General features: G+C 44.1%; 1 protein-coding gene across 2 annotated transcripts in view; it reads left to right on the top strand.

Moving 5' to 3' along the window:
- Nucleotides 1-24,714, top strand: part of oxsr1b (oxidative stress responsive kinase 1b) — a 40,835-nt gene that overhangs the window by 8,632 nt on the left and 7,489 nt on the right. For both annotated transcript variants that reach the window (XM_047568366.1, XM_047568367.1), the window contains exons 3-11: nt 5,025-5,133; nt 13,521-13,662; nt 21,561-21,616; nt 21,878-21,987; nt 22,397-22,498; nt 22,606-22,739; nt 22,984-23,032; nt 24,289-24,354; nt 24,463-24,585. In XM_047568366.1, coding sequence (XP_047424322.1) covers nt 5,025-5,133; nt 13,521-13,662; nt 21,561-21,616; nt 21,878-21,987; nt 22,397-22,498; nt 22,606-22,739; nt 22,984-23,032; nt 24,289-24,354; nt 24,463-24,585 — 891 coding nt within the window. The remainder of the gene's footprint in view (nt 1-5,024; nt 5,134-13,520; nt 13,663-21,560; nt 21,617-21,877; nt 21,988-22,396; nt 22,499-22,605; nt 22,740-22,983; nt 23,033-24,288; nt 24,355-24,462; nt 24,586-24,714) is intronic.

Genomic DNA, 24,714 nt, shown 5'->3' on the forward strand with positions numbered 1-24,714 from the left:
ACCCCCAAATTCTGGAGGATGAATCAGGAGAATGTTGCTCCCGGATTCTCGGAGCAGGCGGTCACATGGAATAGAGCGAGATCGGATTTCCTGCCCATGGTCCCCCCCAATTCCACAGCTTGCTGGGTGCCCGGTTAAACTGCAAGGAAGCATTAAATTGAACCCAGACTCAAAAAAAAGCCACCTTTAAAGTAGGATACATCAAGCAGTCAATTATCATTTATTATTCTGGGTACAGGACTTTAATGGACGGGTGCTTATAAGTGACTCAGTCTTGAACGAATGATTCAGAGGCTCATTTTGCAATTCCAGTACAATTGGAATATGCACCGGCAATTGCACAATTATTTCCTGGAACTAATTAGGAAAAGCAGTGCTGACAAAGTGGTCTTATGTGGTATTTTTATCATTTTTTTTTTTTTTTTTTTTTTTTTTTTATGCTGCGCAAGTACATTTGTAGCTTCGAAAGACATTAAAATACCTTGAGGTCGCAGCCACCTGAGAAGGGTACGGAAAGTGCAGCAGTAAAAATAGGTTTTTCTCGCACAGGATGCTGCCAGAATCGATCTATATCTGCATGCTGTTTGGAATCAGGGTTTTCTTTTCCTTTTCGCCAGAATTTGCAGATCAGCAGCTTCTTTATTTCTTCCTTGTGTGTGCGCGCGCGCTGCAGTGAGATTGAGTCACAGCGAGAGTGTGCGCGCGGGGGCTCTGAGTAAGTGATAGTGACGCAACATCGCCTCTATAGTGGCTCCTCTGTGCGTCTGCCATCAGTGTGATTCTGTGGCACCAGTGTGTGACCCAGCACTGTATTCAGCGTGTGACAATAGGTCCTCTTTTTTTGTTTTGCTCAGTTTCAGCGCCCTCTGAATAGATGAGGCCTGATGAGGACCGGTCTATTTCCTGGTAAATCCGTTTTTGCACGATGGGCTGCATCAGCGTTGCATCGCGTCCAACGTGGTGAAATTGGCCGACGCTGCATCACTCGCGTTGGCGTGACTTTTTAAAGAGCATCTTTCTTCTCTGGTTTTGGGATGACACGCGATGTTGGGGAGACATCAGTCAGAAGTTTCTGAGTCTATAAAGTGAATTCCACTTGGCAGGGAAGGACTCTTTTAACAGAGGCGTGCAACGAGGGGATGGAGTAACCATTTGATCCAGTTATAAGGGCAGAGTTAAACTCTCGTGTCAACAGATTTGGCTTAAAATGAAAAGAATATACTGTATATAAACTTTCTCCCAAGTTAAACAAATTAAATAGAATTTCAGTGCGACTTAAAAGCGTTTTTGGCGTTCGAATAAGTAAATAAAATACATGAAAATAATGGAAAGTATCACCCTGAGGATTTTGAATCATCGCCTGATAGATGAGTTTCGATTTGTGCAACAGCAGTGGGAGGAGGGTAATGTATTACACTAATGAGAAGCAGCTTATGAATATAACAAAGTCGATCTTTGTCTCAATCCATTTGACACTAATGGTCCACAGAGGTCGTCATGAACGCCTCTTCTGATGTCTTCAGCGACTCGCATATTAAATCCAAAATGTAATCGGGGAATAGCCAAGTCGTTTGCGGAGCAGATGGCTTTGTGTGCGCGGTGACAGGGAGGGGTGTCTGTTGTGCTTTCACAGGTCAAATGCATTGAATAAAACGGCTCTGAATGCCTTCGCGTGAAGTCACTGCAACACCCACTATCAAATAAAACACCTCAAAGAAAGACTGCTGGGAAGAAGTGGTTTGATCTTGAATGGTTTCATGAACTGGTTGAATGAGTTGTCCTTTGATAAAGATCCAGCTTCAGTAGACAGTGTTTCACCCTCATATTGAGTCAGAAACCAATGTAATATTCATTCCCAGCCACTTCCACCAGCTCCTCCGGATGAGTCCTTAGGCGTTTCCAGGCCACATGAAAGATATAATCCCTCCATTGTTTCCTTCCGACGGGACGCGCTCAAACCACATTGATGTGTCGGTGGTTTTAATGTTGTGGCTGATCGCGTTGAGATGCTCAGCTGTCAAAAAGTTGCAGATTGAGTGGTTTTCGAGCGGTGAGAACATTTCCTGGACCCTCGCTGCAGCATATAGGTTTACAGTGACCTAATCCTCGCAACAAAGAGTCTCTCTTTATTCTCACGTCGTCGGCTGGAAAAGATGGGAAAAACCTGCCAACTGCCAGAGCATGATATCCTCCCCGTCATCCCATTGTTTTTCCTTTCTGGGGTTACCCACGGAGCTGTGGAGACCTGCTTCTTCTTCACTGCGCTGGGAACAGGAGGAGGCGGGCTGAAACCGGTTAGCAGCCAACAGGCTATATCATTATTATTCCCTCTCAAGTATCCTGAGGCAGAATGATGTGGGGGAGCACAATAATCCCTCGCTGTCTGGCCCAGCAGACTGGAAGTTATTCAGTTGTTTGCCATTCAAAAAAAAAAAATAAAAAATGTCCATGCATATATTTTTATTTCCTTCAGCTCCTCATTGCTGTTTGATTTCAATGCAATCTTAGGTATAGATTTCACATTCTTGTGGTTATTGACTGACACTCCTCAGTGCAGCTGTCCTATGCAGATTTGTGTGCTTTTAAACAACCTATATCTATCCAATGACTTGGTGTCATCTAAAGTCCTCTGTTATTATAATTCAGTTCATGTCCTTAACCCTCATTTGTCCGCTGCCTTCTTAAAAACATCTTGATGCGCGGACCTCGGTGAAGACGTTGACCGAAGGCCACGACATCAGCAGTGATGACTCGGCAGCGGAGGCTGATGCTGCTGATGCTGCTGCTGATGCACATTGTGTAAACTAAGCATTTATGCTGATGGCATATCTGACTTTGATCGTTTACCGTCGGCCCTGCGAGCATCTATTGATTGATGGCTTTAAGAAATGGTTTCATCTCGAGTGGCGGCGTGTCAGTCAGGGTTAGGAAAAAACCAATAGTCGTTTTAAGAAGATGATCGTTTATGGTGAATGAATATTTATGGGATCCTCACAGCTTAATACAAAAGCAGCGTAGCTTCATAAGAAGAGGCACTAAGAAAATTGACTGAACCTCCTGAGAAAGGCGTCCTCATACGGGGACATTATGTCTTAGGTTTGTGGCAGCTTATTCTGCTTCATATAGACCCATTGTCCTCACAAGGAGGCACTTTAGTCTGCCATGTACTCGTAGCAAAGGGTCAATACACCTGTTTATTTATTATTCTTTTAAACTTTTCATGCAAAAATAACAAATTCCCAAGTACTCGTTTGAGGACATTGGGATTCCATCATTTCCAATTCTGCTTTTTTTTTTTCATTAAAATAAACAGTTTCATGTTCTGGTACACGTTAGAGACTTAAATAGTAATATACACTCACCGGCCACTTTATTAGGTACACCTTAGGTACACCAGTAAAAGGTTGGACTCCCTTTGTCTTTAGAACTGTCTTAATTCTTTGTGGCATACTTATAACAAGGTGTTGGAAACATTCCTCAGAGATTTTGGTCCATAATGACATATTGACACCTAAAGGTGCTCACCAAATAAAGCTTCCAGTGAGTGTACAGTGAAATAATCCGTTTTACTAATCCCAAATACCTAAAGATCTTAATGTTATAACGTCTTAACACCTTGTACGTGTTAAACATAGTCTCAGTTATATACTGACAACGTGCCCTGTGGGTGTGATTGAAAAAAATACTTGTTCCACAAATTAAAGGCTACAATGAAATGCAACTATTCTTAGATGAATGGGCATAGCGCACTCGATGGTGTAGCAGAAATGTTGCTGGGTGGTTACTTTTGCTCTAAAAAGATTGTTCGATGAACGGTTCAGCGAGAAGGTCCGGGCTTGAGTCTGCCTCGAGCCTTTCCTGGGTGTCTGCGTGGGTTTTCTCCACCTCCAAAGACATGCTGCTTGTTAGGTTAATTGGTGATTCTAAATTGACCCTAGGTGTGAGTGTGAGTGTGAGTGTGAATGGCTGTTTGTGTCTGTGTAGACTGGCGACATGTCCAGGGCGTACCCGGCCTCTCGCCCAATGAGAGCTGGGAACGACTCCAGCAACCCTCCGCGACCCTGGTGAGGATAAACGGCAGCAGAAGATGAGATGCATCACACCTGATTACGGTTAGAGCGACTTTGCCGAGCATTAGGGAGAGGATTTCACGATCGGTCGGTTGAGTTCTCCCGACAACTCACTTCGTTTAGGTCTCCAACATCCCTTATGACTGTAACAAGTAAGACGCCGTTGCGTGAGAGATATTGAAGAGCAGCTCCGGCTGCAGGTTCAGTCATTTGTCAAGTATTCAACTGTGGAAACAAATGTAAAGCCTCTGTGAATCAGAGGTCCCGTCCTCCTAAGTCGGCTCGATTTTCTTTCTCTTGGGAACCGTGTCTATCCTCGAATGACTTCTGGACTGGTGCTGAAGTGATGGATTAGACCTCTGTGCCAGCATTACCTCAGCTCTCCTGCTTTCCAAGCACACACACAAACACACAGAGAGAGCTTTACAGCTGTATAAAAGGCTGAGCACTGGCAGTTTTTTTTTTTTTTTTTTTTTTTTTGCCTCTGCATAGATGTGCATTACATCGACCTAGCCTGCTTCTCTCCCGACTACTGACGTCATTAAGATTTTAAGTGTCACACTGAATTTCAAGAAGAGCTGCAGCATCAAAGGCGAAAGCATTTATAGTGATATTATTTTGGATTCATTTCCCTCTGGCTGTTTGGTTGCATTTTGTGTGCAGTCGCATATAAATAGTCGTCCCCTGTTTGTTTTGGATGAAATCGCCGGGACGTTGTACTGTCTGTGTAGTGACTTGCGTCACTGCTGCTGAACCCTTTTAAAGAGCTGTAAAAATCGCTGTTTTCCCGTCGCTTTGTCGTAAATAAAAGCCTCTGACACAAGATTTCAATCCACTCATGTGGGGAGATGATGCGACAGACGGCAGCTGCTTTTATCCGAACAAATGAACAGTTGAATATCAGTCGTGATTAACTGGATTTTGCCTGTCTCTTGTGCTTTTTCCCTTCGACAGAAAGAGATTCAGGCCATGAGCCAGTGCCACCACCCCAACATCGTGTCTTACTACACCTCCTTCGTGGTGAAGGACGAGCTGTGGCTGGTTATGAAGCTACTCAGCGGTGGTAAGGGAATAATATATTTATTAAAGGTCCATTTACCTTCTCTCAAAGCATTTGTTTTACTGTCCACAACATCTGTCAGTCTAATATGTCTACATCACCGATAAATCTTACAAAAAAAAAATTTCTGCATGAGAAGGCGTTGATTTGGTTTAATTTGGCGCGGCCCCTCATAACGAGCACGGGCAGCGCTACGAGGATGTTATCTGTGATTGTAGGGAACGTGACAACACATGTTCTCATTGTATCCCCCGTGAACTGCAGCTCATATTCTGGGCTTTAACTCAGTACAGTGCAGGAGCTAATGACAGGGCAGAGGTAATAACAGCCCGCAGGCCGGCGTCATGGCATCCATGTGGCAGCGGCTGCAATTAAACTAGCGAGAGGAACACGAAGAGGAGGCCACCGTGGAGAAGAAAAACCTCCGCGTGCGACGTTTTTCATCTGGATGGGACTGTATTGTTCTTTTTTTAAAATTTTTTTTTGTTCTCCATTAACCTGTGAAGGAGAAGAGCTTTTACACGTGGCCTCGACACAAACAGCGTGAAGGCAGTGGGTCCTTTAAGCTTCGTGAGGAAAAAAAAAAAAAACTATTCGTTCTGCTTTCCATCTCGCACACTCGGTTATACAAGCACGTGTACACAGAGACATCCACACACTAAACATTTACACACCAGTTTCTACCCTCCCTTGTTCCTCTCCCTGTGTAAACAGCGTCCCGCTGTAACGGACGGAGCCCAGGTGGCATTGCCCCCGTCCCTCCTTCAGACGCACTCGAGTCATGAGCCCCTTGGCAGCCGCCTCGCAGCTGGACCCAGGGCAGAGTGCCCGCCGAGGGACGCCCGAGCAGACGGCCAGCCTCGCGGCGGGGGCAGACACCGCTTAAGATGGCCTCCCTCGCTCCCCTCATCCTAGTTAAACAGAGGCCCTTGATGTGGAGTTTTTATTGTGCGGAGTAATTAAATGATGGCCATGGCGACGTCTGCCATGGAGACGGACCCCGAATGAGGTCGAGTTTATAGACCATCGCTCCGCAGGGCAGAGCGCACCAGCCCCGGAGGAAGGCCAGCTCCTGTCTGCCGTGCTAGTTACACGGGGCGTGAGAAAGCCTCCACCCTCTGTCTGCGTCCCGTCTTGTGTCTTCGGCTTTTTTTTTTTTTTACAGACCAATCACTCGACAATTGATATGACAAAGCATTAAGCTGTTTTCAGACTTGTTTGGACAGTTTCTCTTTGTGTGGAGCTGCATGAGGTGGCAGCCGAGTACAGAACTGGTTCCAGGTTAGTAGGGTACGCTGTCTAAGGTTTCTTTTTTTCTGTCTGCCTCCTCACACTTTTTCCACATTTCCTCCAGATGCACTCACCAAAGAGCCTTCCAAAACAGTAACTACAGTGTAGAGAGCTCAGATAAATAATTTACAGATGTTTCCCTCATCCAAAAAATTACTGAAGGCCATTGTTTTTCTTGCATAAGCCGTAGCAATAGTTGTCATTTTTGTTGTAGTTTTGATGCTGTACAAACAAATTGCGCTTGGCGCTACTACTAGATGCTATGTCATTCATGCCATTTTAAATTAGGGCACCTCGTACATCCAACAATGAATAGAATTAAAGTGACATGACAAAGATATTTGGTATATTTGGCATTTATAAATTATATAAATGAATTATGACTGCTCAGCTGGACTGAAAAGTAAGTTTAGATCTAGTAATTTAAAGTATGTGAAAGCCACACTCTAAAAAAAACTGTTCAGTTAATTTAAATTCAATTAATTTAATGCATCGTCACAATACAAAAAAAATAATTTATTGTTTTAGATTGAACTTTTAAGGTACAAACAATATTTGATGCGTTCAGGTGACTCAATATTTTTAGTACTGAGATCAAGTTAATACTGTGTATAATCTAAACTGATATATCTGCGTCATTTGGCATTAAACTGGTTTTAAGTTCTGGTAACTTAATAAAATTGATCTAATGACTCAATATTTTAATTCCCCAAGTCTCACTGCACTTTAAAAAAAAAAAAAAAAAGAAAATCAACACAACAATTTTCATTGGACTTTTTGAGTTCTGACAACTTCTCATGAAATTACGAGAATAATATTTCCTCCTACAGTCAACTGTGTTTTATCAACAGGGATCTAAAACTCAGCCAAGTCCAGAAACCAAAAACAAATTTTAAAATGCAGGACAACTAAAAAAAAAAACTATGTTCATAACTTTGCAGAAAACACTTTCTTTTTTCTTTTAAATAATGTGAAAAAACTATTTGGAACAACTTAATTTTTATGAGTTATCAACTTAAAAGCGATAGTTAGCAAATATTAAGCAGGTCATAATTAAACACAATTCCCATAACTCATTATAGTCTTGGTTAAAAGTAATTTCATGAGAAGTTGTTGGAACTCGAAAAGACTTAATTGCTGCATTGATTTTCTAGTTTAGAGGAGAAAAGCCAAACAATTGTGTGCCCCGCTTCTTTTGTCTTCATCTGACATGTGGTCAATTAAAGGGCATTTAAGTGGTCTTCTCCGCCATTATCGACTGGCAGCAGTGATTTGCTGCTGAAAAAAGACCGATATACCTTTCGTCACCTCGGCGTTGCTCAAAATTTTGCTTGTACGCCAAAAAGGCCCCCAGTATTTATAGTATTACTCAAAAACCCTTAACACCAGAAGATCAAACATCACTTCATTTAGTTAACTTAGACCCTGACCACAAATTCTTAATAGTGAGTTTCTTATGTGCATAGCATAGATTACAGTTTCTTTGGGAAGCATAGGTCCTGGCACTTGTGTGGCTCTTACCACTGGAACATTTTGGCAGACAAATCAAAGCGGCATGCCCACGGCAAGGAGGCGTTCTTTGCATCCTGGTGCCATATGTTTCCTCAGATAAGCGATGAGCATAGGCACCGGGCCATCCGTGTGATGTGAGTAATTGTGATTCATCAGACGGGGCCACCTTGTTCCATAACTGTGGTCCAGTATTGAGGCCCACGCGCTTTCAGGAGTGGACAGAGACCCTGACTGGTCTCTGGCTATGCTCCATACAAAACAAACTTTTTATCAGAAACAGCGTCAACGTTTTTTATCAGTATGAGCTTCAACAGCTTGTCCGCTCGATCAGATGACACGGGCCAGACTTAACCGCCCACGCCGTCGTCTCGCCGTTTAGACAGCTGATCGATTTTGAGATCAGAAGGTTCACTTGCTGGCCACATGACAGGCGCCATGACAATGAGATAATCCGTGTGTCATGAGTTCATGAGTCAGTAAGCGCATAACTTATCTCCCATTGCTTCTCCTAGCCCTCATGTCTTCGCTAAAGACCGCACCTGCTCTCTGACGAATCCATTCAAGGCCTAACCTGTAGGGCTGAGTGTCAAAGGCAGGCGTGTTACAGGCCATTCAGGAAATTCCTGTTCTGAATGTATCACGTTCGGAACAACGGTTTCACTGGAGCGACGCGTAGCTCGTCACCGACCGGCTTCACATCGGAGAGACATCCGCTGAAAACCACAGGGATGGAACATGAGTCATGATTGATGTTAACCGTCCCTGCCGCTCAATCTGAAGTCAGTTTGTTACTGGCTGATTGAATTTAGCATATAAAAAAAGCTCGGTCGCACGTGAGGTGGTCCTCAGCTACCGCTGCTGCCCAAGTGCTGCCAGGGAGCGTTGATGGTAACTCCGGGTATAGAGATTTATGGAGATTTATGTTCTTTTATTTGTGTTACACTTCAGATTCTGACAACCATCAAGTGCCACAACTGCTAAAAGGTTAATAAATAGATAAAAGAAGAGCCTTTAAATTGCATTCAGTAATAAGCTTTTTAAGAAGGTAGGTTTTTAGGCGTCCTTTAAACACATCAGTAGTCTGTGGAGGGTGTTCCACAGCCTCGGAGCTGGAGAGGAAAAGCTTAGTTCGTGAGGAGGTCTGGGGGGAGTGAGGAGTTCCTGCAGGTAAAGGGGGAGGCATGTCTGTCAATGCACCGGTGGGTGAGGAGGGAAACCTTATATTCAGTTGTGAATTGGACCAGCAGCCAGAGAAGAGTTCTCAGGATGGAGGTGATCCCTCATCCCTCATCAGGATCCCAGCAGAGCTGTCCTGGACACGTTGAAGTCTTTGCCAGAGATCACGATGAGGAGTTCATTACATTAGAAGCAGCCCGGAGGAGACACATTACGATTCGTCCCTAGCATTTGATGGGACGTATTAAAGTTTTTGATAGAGGCTTCCCCCAAGGCTGTGCCAGCAGCCCTGTCATTACGCCTCCCTCGTCCTGCCGCCGCCCCTCCCGTGCCCCGCCCTCGCTTTCCTCCTCCAGCTTCACTTGGCATTCCACGCGGACCTTTAGCACAGTTGGCACCGGCTCTCATCTCCTTCATCCACTTCCCCCCATCCTCCCCACCACCACCACCACCCCCCCTCCTTTTACACTCTCATCCTCTCCCAAGGTGTCAAAGCTCCTGGCCTGACCGGAAAACGCAAAACGACTGTAAAGGTCGATGTTCCCGGATGAAGCATGTTGAAAAGTTCTGGCTTTCGCGCAGCCACAGATTTAGCTAATCCAGCATGTAACTGAAATGATGATTTGGCATTTTCTTGATTGTTTGCAGGCTCCACAATGCGATCCTCTGTGAAGGGCTTCATTTATTGCCTGTGATTTGTATAAACTGTGCCTCCGGGGATTTTGGCGCCGCTCACCTTTCAAACCGGGCCAACAGGTGTCATCCGTCTTGCCTTTTCCCTCGCAAAAAAAAAAAAAAGGAACCTTTGGATTTTTAACCTGTCAGTCGGCGTCGGCTTGCTGAAACAGCCTAATGAGGCATGAAGAGTTCAATCAGATGAATTTGAAAGAGGCTGACAAGGCTGGCATTTAGTGATCCTCCAAAGCCTGCATCATGCTGTGTGTGTTTGTCTTCTCTTCAGGACCTTTTCAGTTGTGCCATCTCAGCTTAAAGGAGACTCGTCAGTGTAGAAATCTGCAAAAAAAAAAGTGTTCGTTGTGCAGGATTTGCCTTCAAAGAAATATTTTACATGAGGGAGAAAAAGCTCATTTGCGTTCCATTAAAGGGCTTTATAGGTTACCAGAGCCAGGCTAGCCGCTGTGTTTTCTCCCATGCTAAAGCTAGAGAGTGGGTAGTTTTATAGTGAGTGAAGGACTCCAGTATTATTATAACCTTCTCATCTAACTCCTGGCGCGAAAGCAAATTGGCACATTTCTCAAGATGTCACACGGCTTCTTAAATAGTACAAACGTTAAAGAGGGGCCGTGACTTCATATCCAGTTGAGCGCGGCCATGAGGTCCAGCGCATTAGCTTCTTCAGGTCAATTTCTGAAGCAATCACGTTGTTCATTTGCTGGCTCATTAGGACTACATTTCCGTCTAACTCGGGACTCCCTCACCTGTCACTTCTCGCCACTTCCTCTCTCTCTCTCTCCTCCCTGCAGCCATTTCAGACACGGAGATGAAAATCGGACCGAGTGCAGAAGCGTTGAGAGAGGAGGGGAAACATGTGTGACTTTTTTTTTTTCCTCCTCCTCCTCCTCCTCCTCCTCCTCCTCTGTTCCTCCTTCAAACAGGCAGCCTTTTCTCAATGAGCTTCAAAGAGCTGTCACATCAGAGACGCGAGGCTGCACTCCTTTCTACACACATACATACACCCGGCGTCTCACGCGCTCCGACACACATCTAAGATGCTCTTCCCGCCTCTCCTCCCCTGTCCTCTCTTTGAATCGGCTCCTCTTTTTTTTTTTTTTTTTTTTTCTCCTCGACGCTGAATCACATTTTCTGCCGTGCACCGTCACTGCGCAAAGAACCCGTTGAACTCTCTCTCCCTCGCCCCCTCTTACCGCTCTGCCTCCCTCCCGTCTCGCTGTGTCTACGACTGCAATAACGCTGTCTGGTCTCAGGTGGCCTGTCACCGTCGGCTCCTGCCGGGGCAGAGCGGCGAGCGCTCGAGCGCCGCAGGCGGGAGGGACATCCTGAAGTGATCGAGCAAACAAACATCTTCGCACACTAAAAAACACAATAAATTAAATCCTGGAATTGTGCCGCGGACGGTTTCTGGACCTCGAAGCGGCCGTTTCCAGCTTTTGTTTGCGAGCGCTGTGGCGACGGGAGGGTGGGGGGGGGTGGGCTTGCAGGCGAGCCACGGGGGCAGATAGACAGTGTGTGGCTGCGTGATGTTTGTGTTGATGTCTCACTGCGGCACAATAAAAGCTCGTCGGGCAAGTGGCATTCTTTTTGCTTCTCTGCTTTGTCCCCCGTTCACCGGTGTCGCGCAATTTTCTGTCGTACCGAATGCAAATGGTGAACCTCTTTTCAGAGGGATGTTCTTTATTCTGGGGGGGGGTGAAGGTTGCACAAAGGAAGCCGTGCACTGACATCAGTCTGACTTTTCAGCGGGTCCTCTCCTTTATGCAGCAGGAGCCAGGCTGTGGGAGACATGATGACCTGTCTCTTTGGCCCTAACCAGGCCAGGTTCTGTTAACAAAGCTGCACTGGTTCTCCCATTCAGCGAAGAGAAAGACATGTTTGCTTAGACTGTAGCTTTCTTCGAAGTTCTAAAGTGGTTTAAGTCAGGATTACTCTCATTAGGTAGCTTCAAGTGGAGCTTAGTTTTTCAAATTTGAACAAGTTAAACTTAACTGCAGAGAGAGACATTATAGAGAGTCAATACTGGAGCCACTGTGCACAAGCTCACTCAGACGGGAAGCCTCAAACTAAATTTGTGTCATTTAAATTTAGAGGACTAAATCCAAAAGAAACGTCCCCTGATGTTGTCATAAATCCATGTGAGCCGCTGCTGTTTTCTCCTTCAGACCTCGGAAATCACACAGCGCTGTGAAAGAGAAAGAGTCGGCCAGCTTCCTGATTTCTACATTTATTTTCTTTTTTTGCACGTTTGTCACAGTTAAATGTTTCAGATCGTGAAATAAATTTAAATATTAGTCAAAGATAACACAAGTAAAATGCAAAATGCAGTTTTTAAATGAAGATTTTTATTATTAAGGGGGAAACAAAATCCAAACCTACATGGCCCCGTGTGAAAACATGATCAGAACAGACAAGCAAGTCTTACGGAAGAGTGTTAGGGCAACCAATGAGAAAAACATTTTCAACATGCACTTCGAGAAGAAAGTCGAAATTCTGAGAAAAAAAATGTAAATTTTGTGAAAAAATTTAAATTTTGAAAAAACAAAATACAGTTTTGAGACAAAATTTGACATTCAAACCAGCAGTACCGACATGTCCCCAGTACTCCGCAGAAGAGTATTATCTTAATTAATATTAAGAATATAATTGTACAATTGTATCGTGGTCATTTTTTCACTTGTATTCCTGATATATTGTATTAGACTGTTGCATGTCAGCAGTGGCCTGGATATTGTCACACACTGTTGCCTCGTGGGATGTAAACTCTAAGGCTCAGGAGCGTGATCGTATCGGCCCGTTGACGTCGTGACACCGGGCACGGACTCACTGTGGTCCAGGAAGTCGCATGCAGCCAGGTCTCCGCAAAACACTAACACTTCTCATGGTACACTTCCTGTGGGTACCAACAAGCGCACACAGTTTATCCATCCTGCCAAAGACCTCACAATCACCATGAGTACACATGGAACAGCCAGTTTTTTTTCTCAGCAGTTCCACCTTTTTCTGTGCACGATTTCTCATGGGTGGCCCTAATATTTTTCCATAAGTCCACGTATGAATGGCTGGAGAGAAACAAAATGACGACTTGACCTGAATCCTATTGAGATGCTGTGAATTTCGTTTTCCCCTTAATAATAAAAATTTCAAAACTGAATTTTGTGTTATCTTTGACTAATATATAATCAAATTAGGAACTTTTTCACACCACTGTAGTTTTTCACTTATTTATTTATTTATTTTTACCGTCTGGATTTACCCTTTAAAATGCATGCCATCGGTTTGTTTTGCCATGGCCAAATTAAAAGGTCATGCTGCTGTTTACAGTGAAAGGGCTTTGTTGTAACACGGCTAAATCATTTGTTTTCCCTTAGAGAGAGAAAAAAAAATCTATTTTGCTGGAACTGGAAAAAGGTCCTTGTGTACCCGCAATCAAATTTGTCCAAACAATATCAGATTATACGTGAATTATCTTGACTGAAAGCCTGCCAATCCAAACGGGAAGTATGTGTTTTCACAGTAAGTAGGTTTAGGTTTAGGCTCAACGAATGATATAGGCTAGCTGGAGGTGACTTTTTATGTGCGCCCGGGCTTGATCTTCGGAAAACTGTTTATTTAACCGGACGTTTTTATGGATGATTTACTTTCCAACGGAGAAAAATGAAGCGTGACATCGTAGATCTGTCCTATTTATCAACCGCTTTTTTCCTTTTGTTCGCCAGGCTCGGTGCTGGACGTGATCAAACATATCATCTCGAGAGGCGAGCACAAGACGGGCGTCCTGGACGAGGCCAGCATAGCCACCGTGCTGAAGGATGTCCTCGAGGGCCTGGAGTACCTGCACAAGAACGGACAGATCCACAGGTAACGAGGCTTTTTTCGCCCTTCACCCCGGTGCCATCATAAAGCTGGCAAAGAGCCTTTCATCACTGCTAAGTACACAGGCTTTATCAGGCTTCACCTCGAGGGCTTTTTAAGCTGAAATATGCTCGGGCCTGATTTTTTATTTTTTTTTCCTTTCTGTCTCGCCCACCTTTACTGCAGTGGATAGCATGATTTTATGAGCAGTTTGTGTTTGTTTAGAGCACATTGAAATGACAGGGTGGGGTGCTGTGGTCGTCGTAAAGTGAAGCCTGTGATAGAATGAAACCATAAAAAACACACACTTTTATTTATTTTTACCAATATTATTTTCCTTTGACCCAATTAATAACATGATTATGCCGGGATCCGAAAACGGATTTAAAAAAAAAAAAAAAAGAGATACAAATTGAATTATTCAATTATCAGATTAACCATTTAATTCAGTTTGAATTTATACAAAAGCAACTGTGGATCATATTCTAACCCTAATTCACAAAATGTACATCATAACATTTAATATTAGTTATTATTATTATTTTTGCTATTTTTACGTCTTTTGTTTTTTAGTTAGGACACATTCATAAATTTCTCTCCATCTTTCAGACTTTGATGAAAAAACGTAAGCTTAGATGATGCCTTCATGAAAACTTGGAAATTCTAAATTCCAACTCAAACTCCTGATATTATAGCGTAACATGTTAACCCAGAGGAGAAGAAAATATATTTTGTGACACTGTTATCGTTTAAAATATGTGCAGCAGCTTTTTATTTCTTCTTTATTTCTTGGATCAACATTTTGTTTTTTCCTATGTTGATATTTTTTCGAATCACGATCAAACGACACACGCCGGAGATCCGACACGGTGTGGGAATATTTTAACTCCTGCATATTGTACATGTAGAGAGTCACACGCAATGCTGGTTAAAAACTAGTGAAACAGGTGAAAATTGATGGTGAGCTCATTTCAGACAAGTTGTGGTGCATCCGCTGTACCCAGGTTGGGAACCATTGCCTTAACATTTAGTTTCCAAAGAACAGATATTCCTTTACGTTAAGTGCAGATTAAATCACATTCCTAACATGTGATTCAGATTTAGGTGAAGGTTTACTGCTAAGTTACAGTATGCGGTACTGGTTGGTATTCTTCATCAGATCAGACATGCATGCATGTCAAACCAGTTGTGCCAGATATATATTTTTTTTACATATAGAACCATCTCATAAGTCCTCCACGGAAACCGGAAAAGAGCAAGTATTATTAGAACTTACTTTACAGGTGGTTGGAGAAACATTAATCACTAATAGCTAATAGCTGACATGCACCTCCCCAAAAAGAACTATGATTGGTCCGCTTGGTATTTCCGCTTTAGTATTTCTGGTTGCTTCTCCGTCTTCGCAATCTTCACTGGTGTTGGCTACGTGCATAAGTTATGACATCTATGGCCCACAGTACTATAAATTAAGAGCATTTATTCCTACCATTCAGATCAATGGCATCAAAGAAACGTAACAACAACCAAGTAACAATGGCAGAAAAGTATCAAAAATAATGAGTGGACTGTGTAAAAGATAAATAATAAGATAAAAAAGAGAACAGAATAAACAATATACAAGTACTGTCATATATACAAAAGTATTGAATTGGAACAGAAAGCAATTGGATTGCAAACAGATAGTGATTGTCAGATATTGCACATTGTTGTACACAGTTCAGTAGTTAAATGAGGAGAGTATTGAACCTTGAGGTGTAATAATAATAATAATAATAATAGTTGAAGAAGAAACACAACAAGCCGCAGCAGAGGAGTTATCTGTGTGTGGGAAAAATGATCGATATGGCAATATATCACAATACTTATGATATAATACCGATTATGAATGCCTTAATAACGATTTTAAAAGAAAAGTTTTGGGCCAATCATGAACAACTTCCGCACCTCCTCCACCATTTTTTCTGTACAAATGCAATAAATTGGAACTATGTAGAATATTGTAATATCATAATATCGCAATAATGTATCGTATCGTGACTCAAGTATCGTGATACGTATCGTATCGAGAAGTCCTTGGCAATACCCACCCCTAGCATGTCAGTAGATAATATTCGTGCCGTCGTTGTGAGGATCATGCTTGAGCAGCCTCGTTGGACAGCAGCCATGAGACCGTGTACTTCACCAGTGGGACCAGAGGAAGACGCGTTAATCTGGATTCATTTTTAGCGCTAAAAAAAAAATTATTTCAACAATAATCACTCAGCTCACTTTCCACCTTTCCTACAGTGTTAGTGTTAAAGCTCAATTTATAGAAGCAGATTTGTTCGTGCTTATTGTTAAAGAGTTACTTCTTTAGTGTGCTTAAATAAAAAGGGTTAACGGCAGATTATACCACCAGGCATGTAATCTTGAAAGGTCCCCTCCAGCGTGGGTCAAGACCTGGCTAAATCCCCTGCAGTCAACTTGTTACAGTGAACTCTAAGCCTCGACAATCTTCCTATACTTCCGAAGATTATATCACTGCCTCCCTGTCCTCCCACTGGCACATGTAGCCCGGGACAGGCTGCATTTTTAAATAATACATAGCTTTGGTTAAGTGCTCAGCAGCTCTCACAGTAGCATGTCAACGAGAAATATAGAGTAAAAATGTGTAAAAAGGCTCGAGTGACGGTGATCTTCATCTTCAGCTCTTTCAGCTGCTGATGACAAACCTGCAGTGTATCACAGAGGGTGAACAGAGATGTAAGGAACTCGTGTGAACACTGATTAATTGATTGGTTTTAGTAAAAAGGAAAATCCAATGCGGCATGCGTCTGCTGCCGGAAGCAAGCATCCACTCTCAGCGTAATGTGACGGGGTTATCGGTCAATGCCAGAGCGAGGGAAATGTTTTTCCTGAGTAAAAACCTGCTTTTAACACCGTGCCCTCTCCAAAGAGTCGTTAGGGGATTGTTCACAGACCATTAACTCCTCGCGTCCCCAGTCTCTCCCAGAGTCGTGATTTGTGAGTAAGAAAATGTGAATTAATACCCGAGAAGCGAAAATGTCGCTGGTGTAAATATGTGCATGTGTTTTACGTGTTCGCCCGGTGTAAAGCTTCATCGCACGAGGAGAGACTCCAGGGGGTGAGGCTCCATGAGGAAGGAGAAATGAGCGAAAGCCGTCACATGACACGTTCCATCCAGCCGCGAACGGCAGGAAAGCAATTAGAGCCTCGCGGCCGGCGCTGTAGGCTCGACCAGAGACATTTACCACTAGACGGCAAACTGCTCCACCTCCTCATTCACAGCAACTCTGGAAGTCCGTGATTCAGGGGTGACACTTGTTCGCCAACTTTAACAGCAGGTGGACACCGTGATAAGAAACGAACACCACCCGCTCTACATATTTCATCCTTTGAATTATAGAATATCAGCCCTGGCATTAATTATTTAGCTGCGGTGATTTATCTGCCTTACTCAACTCTGAAAACTCACTTGACTTATGAGGTGCATGGGGGGGCTTTGCTCGACTGATTACTCGGTATGTGGTTTAGCAACGGTGTCTCTGGAGGCTGTGCATTTAAGGAAACTTTTTACAATTAAAAAAATAATAATAATTTGGAAAAAAATTAAATCGCACACGATGGGAGAAAAGCAATCAAAACACAGACGCAGAGGGGAGATGATTTTACAGTCTAAAGGGTATTCTTAATAGAGAGGAGAATGGAAAAGGCATTTCGTCTGCACAGAAGACCCTCGGGGCGCCTAATAAACGCGCCTTTTTACGGCCCTGTTAGGGGCACTGCGAGCCTGGCACCAGGATGTAATGTCATCGGAGGTGACCCGGCGGAGCTGCAAGGTGCAAGGACCGCCAGATGAGGACGATAAATCGTCCTGACAGTTTCATACCGTGGCCGTTCCCACCTCGATACCGGCTGGCTATCGTTTCAGACGGTCGTAAATATGACGAGAACTCCACATATCTGCAGCGTGACTTCGATTCATGACACCTTCCTGTTTGTGGCAACATTTTAGCCTCAACTCACAGGAACAGGTTGTTTTTCAGACCGAGCCGAATGTCCGTTCTAACATTTAGCTAAATAACTACTGCAACTTTAAGGTTGTTTTCTTCTTCTTCTTCTTCTTTTTTGCCTATCTGCTTCAGTTTTTCTTTGAACTTGCATGGTGCATTGTTACCACCTCCTCCCCCTCTCCCTCCTCCTCCTCCTCCTCCTCCTCCTCCTCCTCCTCCTCTCCCCCTCTCCCGTGAATGTTAATGACTGTCTGCACTCAGCAGTCTTTTTTTTTTTTCTTTTTTCTTTCCTCAAAGCATTACAATGTGCTGCAGCGCACCACAGCCTCTTGAATGGATCCAGGGGGTGCAGTCGCTCTTTGTGAATGATGCCGCTTCGTGCGACGTCTCGTATCACGGTGCGGCACTTTTAAAATCACGTCCGCTAATTGCTGCTCGTTTATTTTGCCGTGCGAACTCCACGTGAGCTGGGCAGCGGCGCGCCGCGGGCTGCAGCGACGATGATGTCATATAGAAACATGCACAGACCGCGAGCGCTCTGATGCATTCTTCTTCACTTCGATAAATCTCATTTTGTTGCAGTGTCTCAAACGGATGTTCTAGTAGCCCGTGGAGTCGCCGACAAATTCATCAGCTTCAAAATATATACATTCTGATTCTTGGTCTATTTGTAGCCCCTCCAGTGCAGTGACTGCAGGAATGCGAGCGGTGTCAGTCCACCGCTCACTTGGACTGCGATGAAGCTTTGAGTGCAGATTAACGATGCCCATGTGATGGGTCGATTAAAACACACTCGTGGCGTAAGAGGAAAAACGTGGTGCAGAGACATTCATGGTTCCCAAATGAGGAACCCTTGACATTTTCATTGGCCTCTGTTGTACTTTTAGGATTAATTAGCTAAGTTAGCCTTCTAACACGCTTCCACCCACCAGTGCCTGTGCAGCTTGAGCCACTAGCACGACCTCATGAAGCAGATAAAACCGCTGTAGACTCTTGTAGATAGTGGCTGCTCATTGGGAGGTTTTGTTTCCAGAGTAAGTTGGCAGACCATGGTGTTTAATTGGCCTATATTAAGCCCACAATACAAGTACTGTACATCATTAGCCCAGCCCAATCCCTGAATCGCAGGCTCCAGAAGGCTCCGCGAGAGGGACAGCGGTTGTGTAAATGAGGGAAAGTATTTTGGGATACCCCCCCAGACTAGCCTTTCAGCCCTCAAGCGGTCCTTCCTTCCAATCCTTAAAAAGCGACATCTCGAATTACCAGATGTAAATTAACCCCGTTGTACGTGCCAACGCCGACGTGAAGTGAACGTACGGCCGCATTCTCAGAGAAAATAGTAGCGAACGCAGTAAACTGGGAGATCCTGTGACCTGATGTGAACTTGCTGTTAAGTCGGAGCAGGAAAGTGACAGGGGGACAGTCTGGAGAGCCTCAGAGCACAGACGTCTGTAACGGCAGCAGACATATCTAACGGGGGCTTTTTCAAAGCCACTAGCGAAGGCTGTCATGTTCGGTTTTCGTCCAACCCATCTGCACTTTCCCCAGTGTGGCAGTTACATCACTGAACTTGAACTGAACTGAACTGAACTTGTCTAGACAAAAATGCACATCAAAGTTTTGCCACACACAGTACACAAATCAGGGTTTTCTCCCCTGAGACGGTTAGCGACGGCTCACGGGTGGAGCTGAACCTGAATACGGTTTTACAGAAAGGCACAAATAACATGTTTTTGTTGTTTTTTTTACAAATACTTAAGAAAAAAAAGCTGCCTTTCCTCATGTGACCGCGGTGGATATTTGTGCTTCTGCCTGGATTGAGTGACGTTCAGGAGTGAAAAGTCTGGGCTCCGTAACAGAGGAGGCTCTGACCGGACAAAAACAACTTAACTGAATCACTGTTTTTGCCAAAAAGATTTTTTTTTTTTTTCAACCTCTGCAAACCTTAACTGGGTTGCAGAGGCAGCTTATAACTTTTGGGAAGCGAGATTATTGCGTTACGTTACATTAGTACTGAGACATCTGCAGTCACGTTCTCTCATGTTAGCATTCGTCTGTTAGCAATTCGTTAGCTTGGTACTTCAAACTATTGTCTGTTGGTAATGGTAAAAGGTCTTGCTTTTATATAACCACTTTCTACTTATTGGGCTGCTTTACGGTCACAGACACATCTACCCATTTGTTCACACAAACACACACATTCACACACCAGTGCCACGCAATGGAGCAACGGAGCAACCGGACACACAGTCAAGTTCTGCCCCTTCAAGTCAGCCCTAAATCACCTCTATTAGCTGCAGTTAATGCAAAAAACGTCAACCAATAATCCATATAAATGCATAATTATTTGAACGGATAATTTAAGAATACTTATTTTTACACTTACATATCATAAATTAGAAGTGTAACTCAAAACAAACGGATTTTTACACCTATTTTGAGTTTTATTCGAATACAAATACTACATGCTTTGCAAATCCCTAGTGGCAGCACAGTGCTTAGAGAAGGTATGGATACAGTGTGGGTCTGGAATTGGGAATCCCTGTTTTTCTTTTTTCTTTTTTTTTTCTTTCAGCTCACGGTCCTCACATGTCACATATGCCGCCTTCCTCCCTTTAGGGGCTCCGCCACTCCCCACCCCTGTCGCTCCAGATCTGTTGACTGTGTGGTATTTTAATGGAGCACTCTTCTTGAAAGTGGCCTCTACACTCAAGCGTTCATCAGGACTTGAAGAAAAAGACCTGAACTGTGTGGCCTGCAAACTCTTGGGTCTTGTGTGTCTTGAGTAGCTCTCTTGTGAAGACTGCACGAGGGGAGGGGAGGGGAGGGGGGGCACTTACACCAAAATTATACAAAACGACTTCCCCTCCAATGCTTTTGTGAAGATTAGAGCCTCACAAAGACTCTCGAGTCGCATTTTCAGTGTGCATTTGAAGTTGTTAAATCCTTATCTGAGTTAACACACAACTCTTTCCATCTAGTGCAGTTTCTGCACCATTTGCCCGTAAAATTTATAATAACGTCTGAATTGCGCGATCAGTAAAGTGGTAAAGTAAGCCATTGTTTCTTAGAAGCCGTGTCACGTCTCGTCTTCATCCTGAATTCTATTTTTACATTCATTCATACCAATATGCTAGCAGGAATAATCAAACGGCTCCTATCTCTCAGCTGAAGCTCTTTACTCCAGTGCCCCCTCCTGGTAGCAACGTGGAACCGCGCCGTGGTTCGGATTGTGCCACTTCTTATTTTTTCCCCTTTTAATTATTTGAATATGTCCGCCTTGTTTCAAGATCTGCGTCGACTGCATATGTGGCTGCCGAACGGCTGACAGGAAGTCGTGCGTCGTGCATCGTGCATCATGTATCATGTCTCATTATCATTAAAATGTGCATTCGTTTCCTGAAATACTTGGAAGGACGGACACTACACAGAACTGACCGTTGTCCTCCGTGACTCTGCCGCTCTCCTTACTTTATATATATCCCCATCTTTTCACTTGACCCCCTCATTTTTGTCTCTGTAAGTCTGTTGCCATGACGACTCGGCCTGTCTGGTGAGACGGCAGCTTTTTGGATCCGTGCAGCAGCAGACAGGCAGCCAGACAGATGTCCCTGCTGAATCCCCTTATCACCACCAGGGGAGGCTGAGCAGGGATGAACAAATTAACTACAGACTGTGTGTTTCTGTAATAAAGGCTGGGAGGGAGTTAAAAAAAAAAAAAAAGATAGAAAAATGAGCCCCGTGAGAAGACTGATAATTAATTGAATTTAATTCTTCAGCCTGTAAATGTTTCGGCTGTGTTTTGTCTGCCCGAGTCACTTATCATTTGTGCTGTCTGACAGCTGCATGTGAGAGGTGTTTGTTTAATGCACTGTGTCTTGTTTTCCACAGAGATCTTAAGGCTGGAAACATTCTCCTCGGGGACGACGGTTCGGTGCAGATTGCAGGTATTTAGCCACAAGGCAACGCCACCATCTTCCGTCAGCTGTCACTGGTGACCCAGATTAGGTGTGAATAAGTGCATGTCTTCCCTCACCCTCGGCGCCGCCACATTTACAACGAGACGACTCACCCTCGCTTCAGCGTCTCGAAGGTTTCAGGCGCAGGCAGAGTCTGCCGAGGGGTATTTGGGTCGACGGCAGCGCCGCTGTTGACTCGCCCGCTGCTTAGGTGACATTTGTGTTTGTCTCGTTTTTCTTTTCCCTCAGACTTCGGCGTCAGTGCCTTTCTAGCCACGGGCGGAGACATCACTCGAAATAAAGTGCGCAAGACGTTCGTGGGGACACCGTGCTGGATGGCACCAGAGGTCATGGAACAGGTCACAAAAGCAGCTTTTTTTCTCTTTGATTTAATGTGCTGTGTGTAACACTTACAGCCCCTGCATTTATAACCTCTGATCTCTGTAGAGCTTCTGCCATCGTACATCATGCACATCATAGTAAGACAGTGGCACTTGAAATGGTATATATATCCTACCCTGAAAGGATTCTCTGTGGGGGCACCTTACAATTCATTAGCCTAATAGCATAAATGCCTAATAGTGATATTTAAATGTTTTTGGTAAAACAAGAGTCTAAAAATGACTTGCAATTATGCTAAGTGTTGTATTGTTAAAATGTTTTTGCTTTCTTATGCCAACGTGCGTCTTTCAGGTTTTACATGCGTGAACTTCCACTCAATTTAAGATGGAGGCAGAGCTGATGTGCACATATGTTTCCTTTCAACAGGTGAGGGGCTATGATTTCAAAGCAGATATTTGGAGCTTTGGGATAACGGCCATTGAGCTCGCCACCGGAGCCGCACCTTATCACAAATACCCACCGATGAAGGTAGGGACGCCGTACCTGCCTAATACCTGATAACTATTTATTATTATAGATGTATATATAAATACGCCATACGTTTCTTTGAGTCAGAGCGTTTCTTGTGTGCTCAGGTCTTGATGCTGACGCTGCAGAATGACCCGCCGAGTCTGGAGACCGGCATCACGGACAAGGAGATGGTGAAGAAATACGGCAAGTCGTTCAGGAAGATGATCTCACTGTGTCTACAGAAGGACCCGGAAAAAAGGTGCACAAACAGATCCTGTATTTTTATTTTCATCTGCATTTATGTGTTGGAGCACGCGGCGCACAGCTGTGGGCCTTAGCACACGTATAGCAAATTGGCGTGAAATTGCTTTCTTTGTCCCGAGCAGTCGTTTTGTTCCACCTCGCTCTGTGAAACATATGATTAGAAGATTCACATTCACATCGACGTTTAAATAGAACGAATTCAGTGTCATGCTGCTGTTTTTTTGTTTTGTTTTTTTCAGGCCAACCTCCTCAGAGTTGTTGAAGCATAAATTCTTTCAGAAAGCAAAGGTAGGTGCTTTAGCTCCCTCTGGACGTTACACTGTTGGCTACACAGTGAGTCAGCATCACCCCTGAATCAGGATTAGAGGCCCGTGTTTTAAACAAGTGCTTAGGTTTGACCTCTTTATTACTGTTAATGGATATGTTTTAGCTCTGGAAGGTGTGATCTGAACGTGTGAATTGACTGTTGCGACCTGGGGTACTTCTCAGCTTGTTAGTGCGTCTGACCCACGCTGAGGTCACTGCAGCATTCTTCTCATTATTGGCAACGCAGAGCCATTTCTAACAAAGGCAGGGATAAGCAGTCTACGCCAGCCTCTAGGCTACCTTGTACCCTAGCAACCGGGACAACTAGAGTGCTGGCTCAGCGAGTCACACACAGCCCAAATACAACCTGGCTGGCTTTTCTGATCTGTGTCAGCACTGGCTACTGCAATGCTCGGTTTGCGCAGCAGGGGGCAGACTTTGTCATCGTTTTAAGAAGCAATTTAGCCCACGATAAATGGGCAAACTTTGAACTGTTGTCAGTCTGCAGGAGGACAGAGCTGTTAAAAGACAATAATAAAAACAATTAAAGTATCAGAGTAGGCACTTTTTACATTTGTTTACCAGATTCTCAGATGAGGACAAGCAGTTTTGCACTTTGAGTACTGCACTGATAAGTAGCAGAGCCAAGTTATGTAACGCCTTAAAAGTTATTTGCGTGATCGTGTATTTGATCACAGGTTTGACTAGATGTCTTTAACCCTTAAATCACAGGTCTTCAACAGTGGGGTCCGCTGAGGTTGTGCAGGGGGGGTCGCAAAATCTTTGGTTGATTAGACATTTTTCGTATATTTTTTAATATTGTTTAAGTGCACATTAACTCGAATCATCATATTTTAGTAAATCGAGGTTATCTTTCAGTCGGCACTTCACAGAGCGCCACACTAGCTGAGACCTGTCAATTGCACAGTAGGGCCCCGCCCCTCTTGCTGCTGAGCCAATCACGAGGCAGCATATTACAGACTGACTGCCTATTAAGTGAAAATCCCAGAGGCATGCTGTAGTATTAGCAGAAGAGAAGCTAGCAGTGCAGCTTACTCTCATCAGCCAAAATGTTTTGCCACCCGACTGTTGCACATGTTTGAAATTTGAACCTGTGCGTTATTTAAATAACTTAATATTGAGTGCAAAATGATAATAATAATGTAAATGGCACTAGGCCGAGTTTAGACCCCTGCCACAAAAAATGACGTATAAGACTTTATTTTCTCTTGTTACAGACTCACGAGTATTTAAATGAGAAGTTACTTCAGAGGGCGCCCACAATAACGGAGAGGTCGAAAAAGGTAACACGACGATGACGCTTTAAATAACCTACAGCTTTTTTTGTTTTTTGTTTGTTTTGTTTTTTTTTGCTAAGAAGACGAGCTCCATTGTGCGAATGCTGTGTGCAGGTACGTCGAGTCCCGGGCTCCAGCGGGCGGCTGCATAAAACGGAGGACGGCGAGTGGGAGTGGAGCGACGACGAGCTGGACGAAGAGAGCGAAGAAGGAAAAGCAGCCGTTGCGGCCTTAAGGGTGAGAGGAGCCTGCTCGGTTTGGGCCCCCACCACCACCACCACCACCAACTCCTCCTTCACATTAACACTTCAGCTGTACTCCACGTGTCATGTCTTGTAGTCGCTGTACTCTGTTTAAACTGTCATT

Source organism: Mugil cephalus, chromosome 18, assembly GCF_022458985.1.
Source record: "Mugil cephalus isolate CIBA_MC_2020 chromosome 18, CIBA_Mcephalus_1.1, whole genome shotgun sequence".
In the NCBI taxonomy this organism is placed as follows: domain Eukaryota; kingdom Metazoa; phylum Chordata; class Actinopteri; order Mugiliformes; family Mugilidae; genus Mugil; species Mugil cephalus.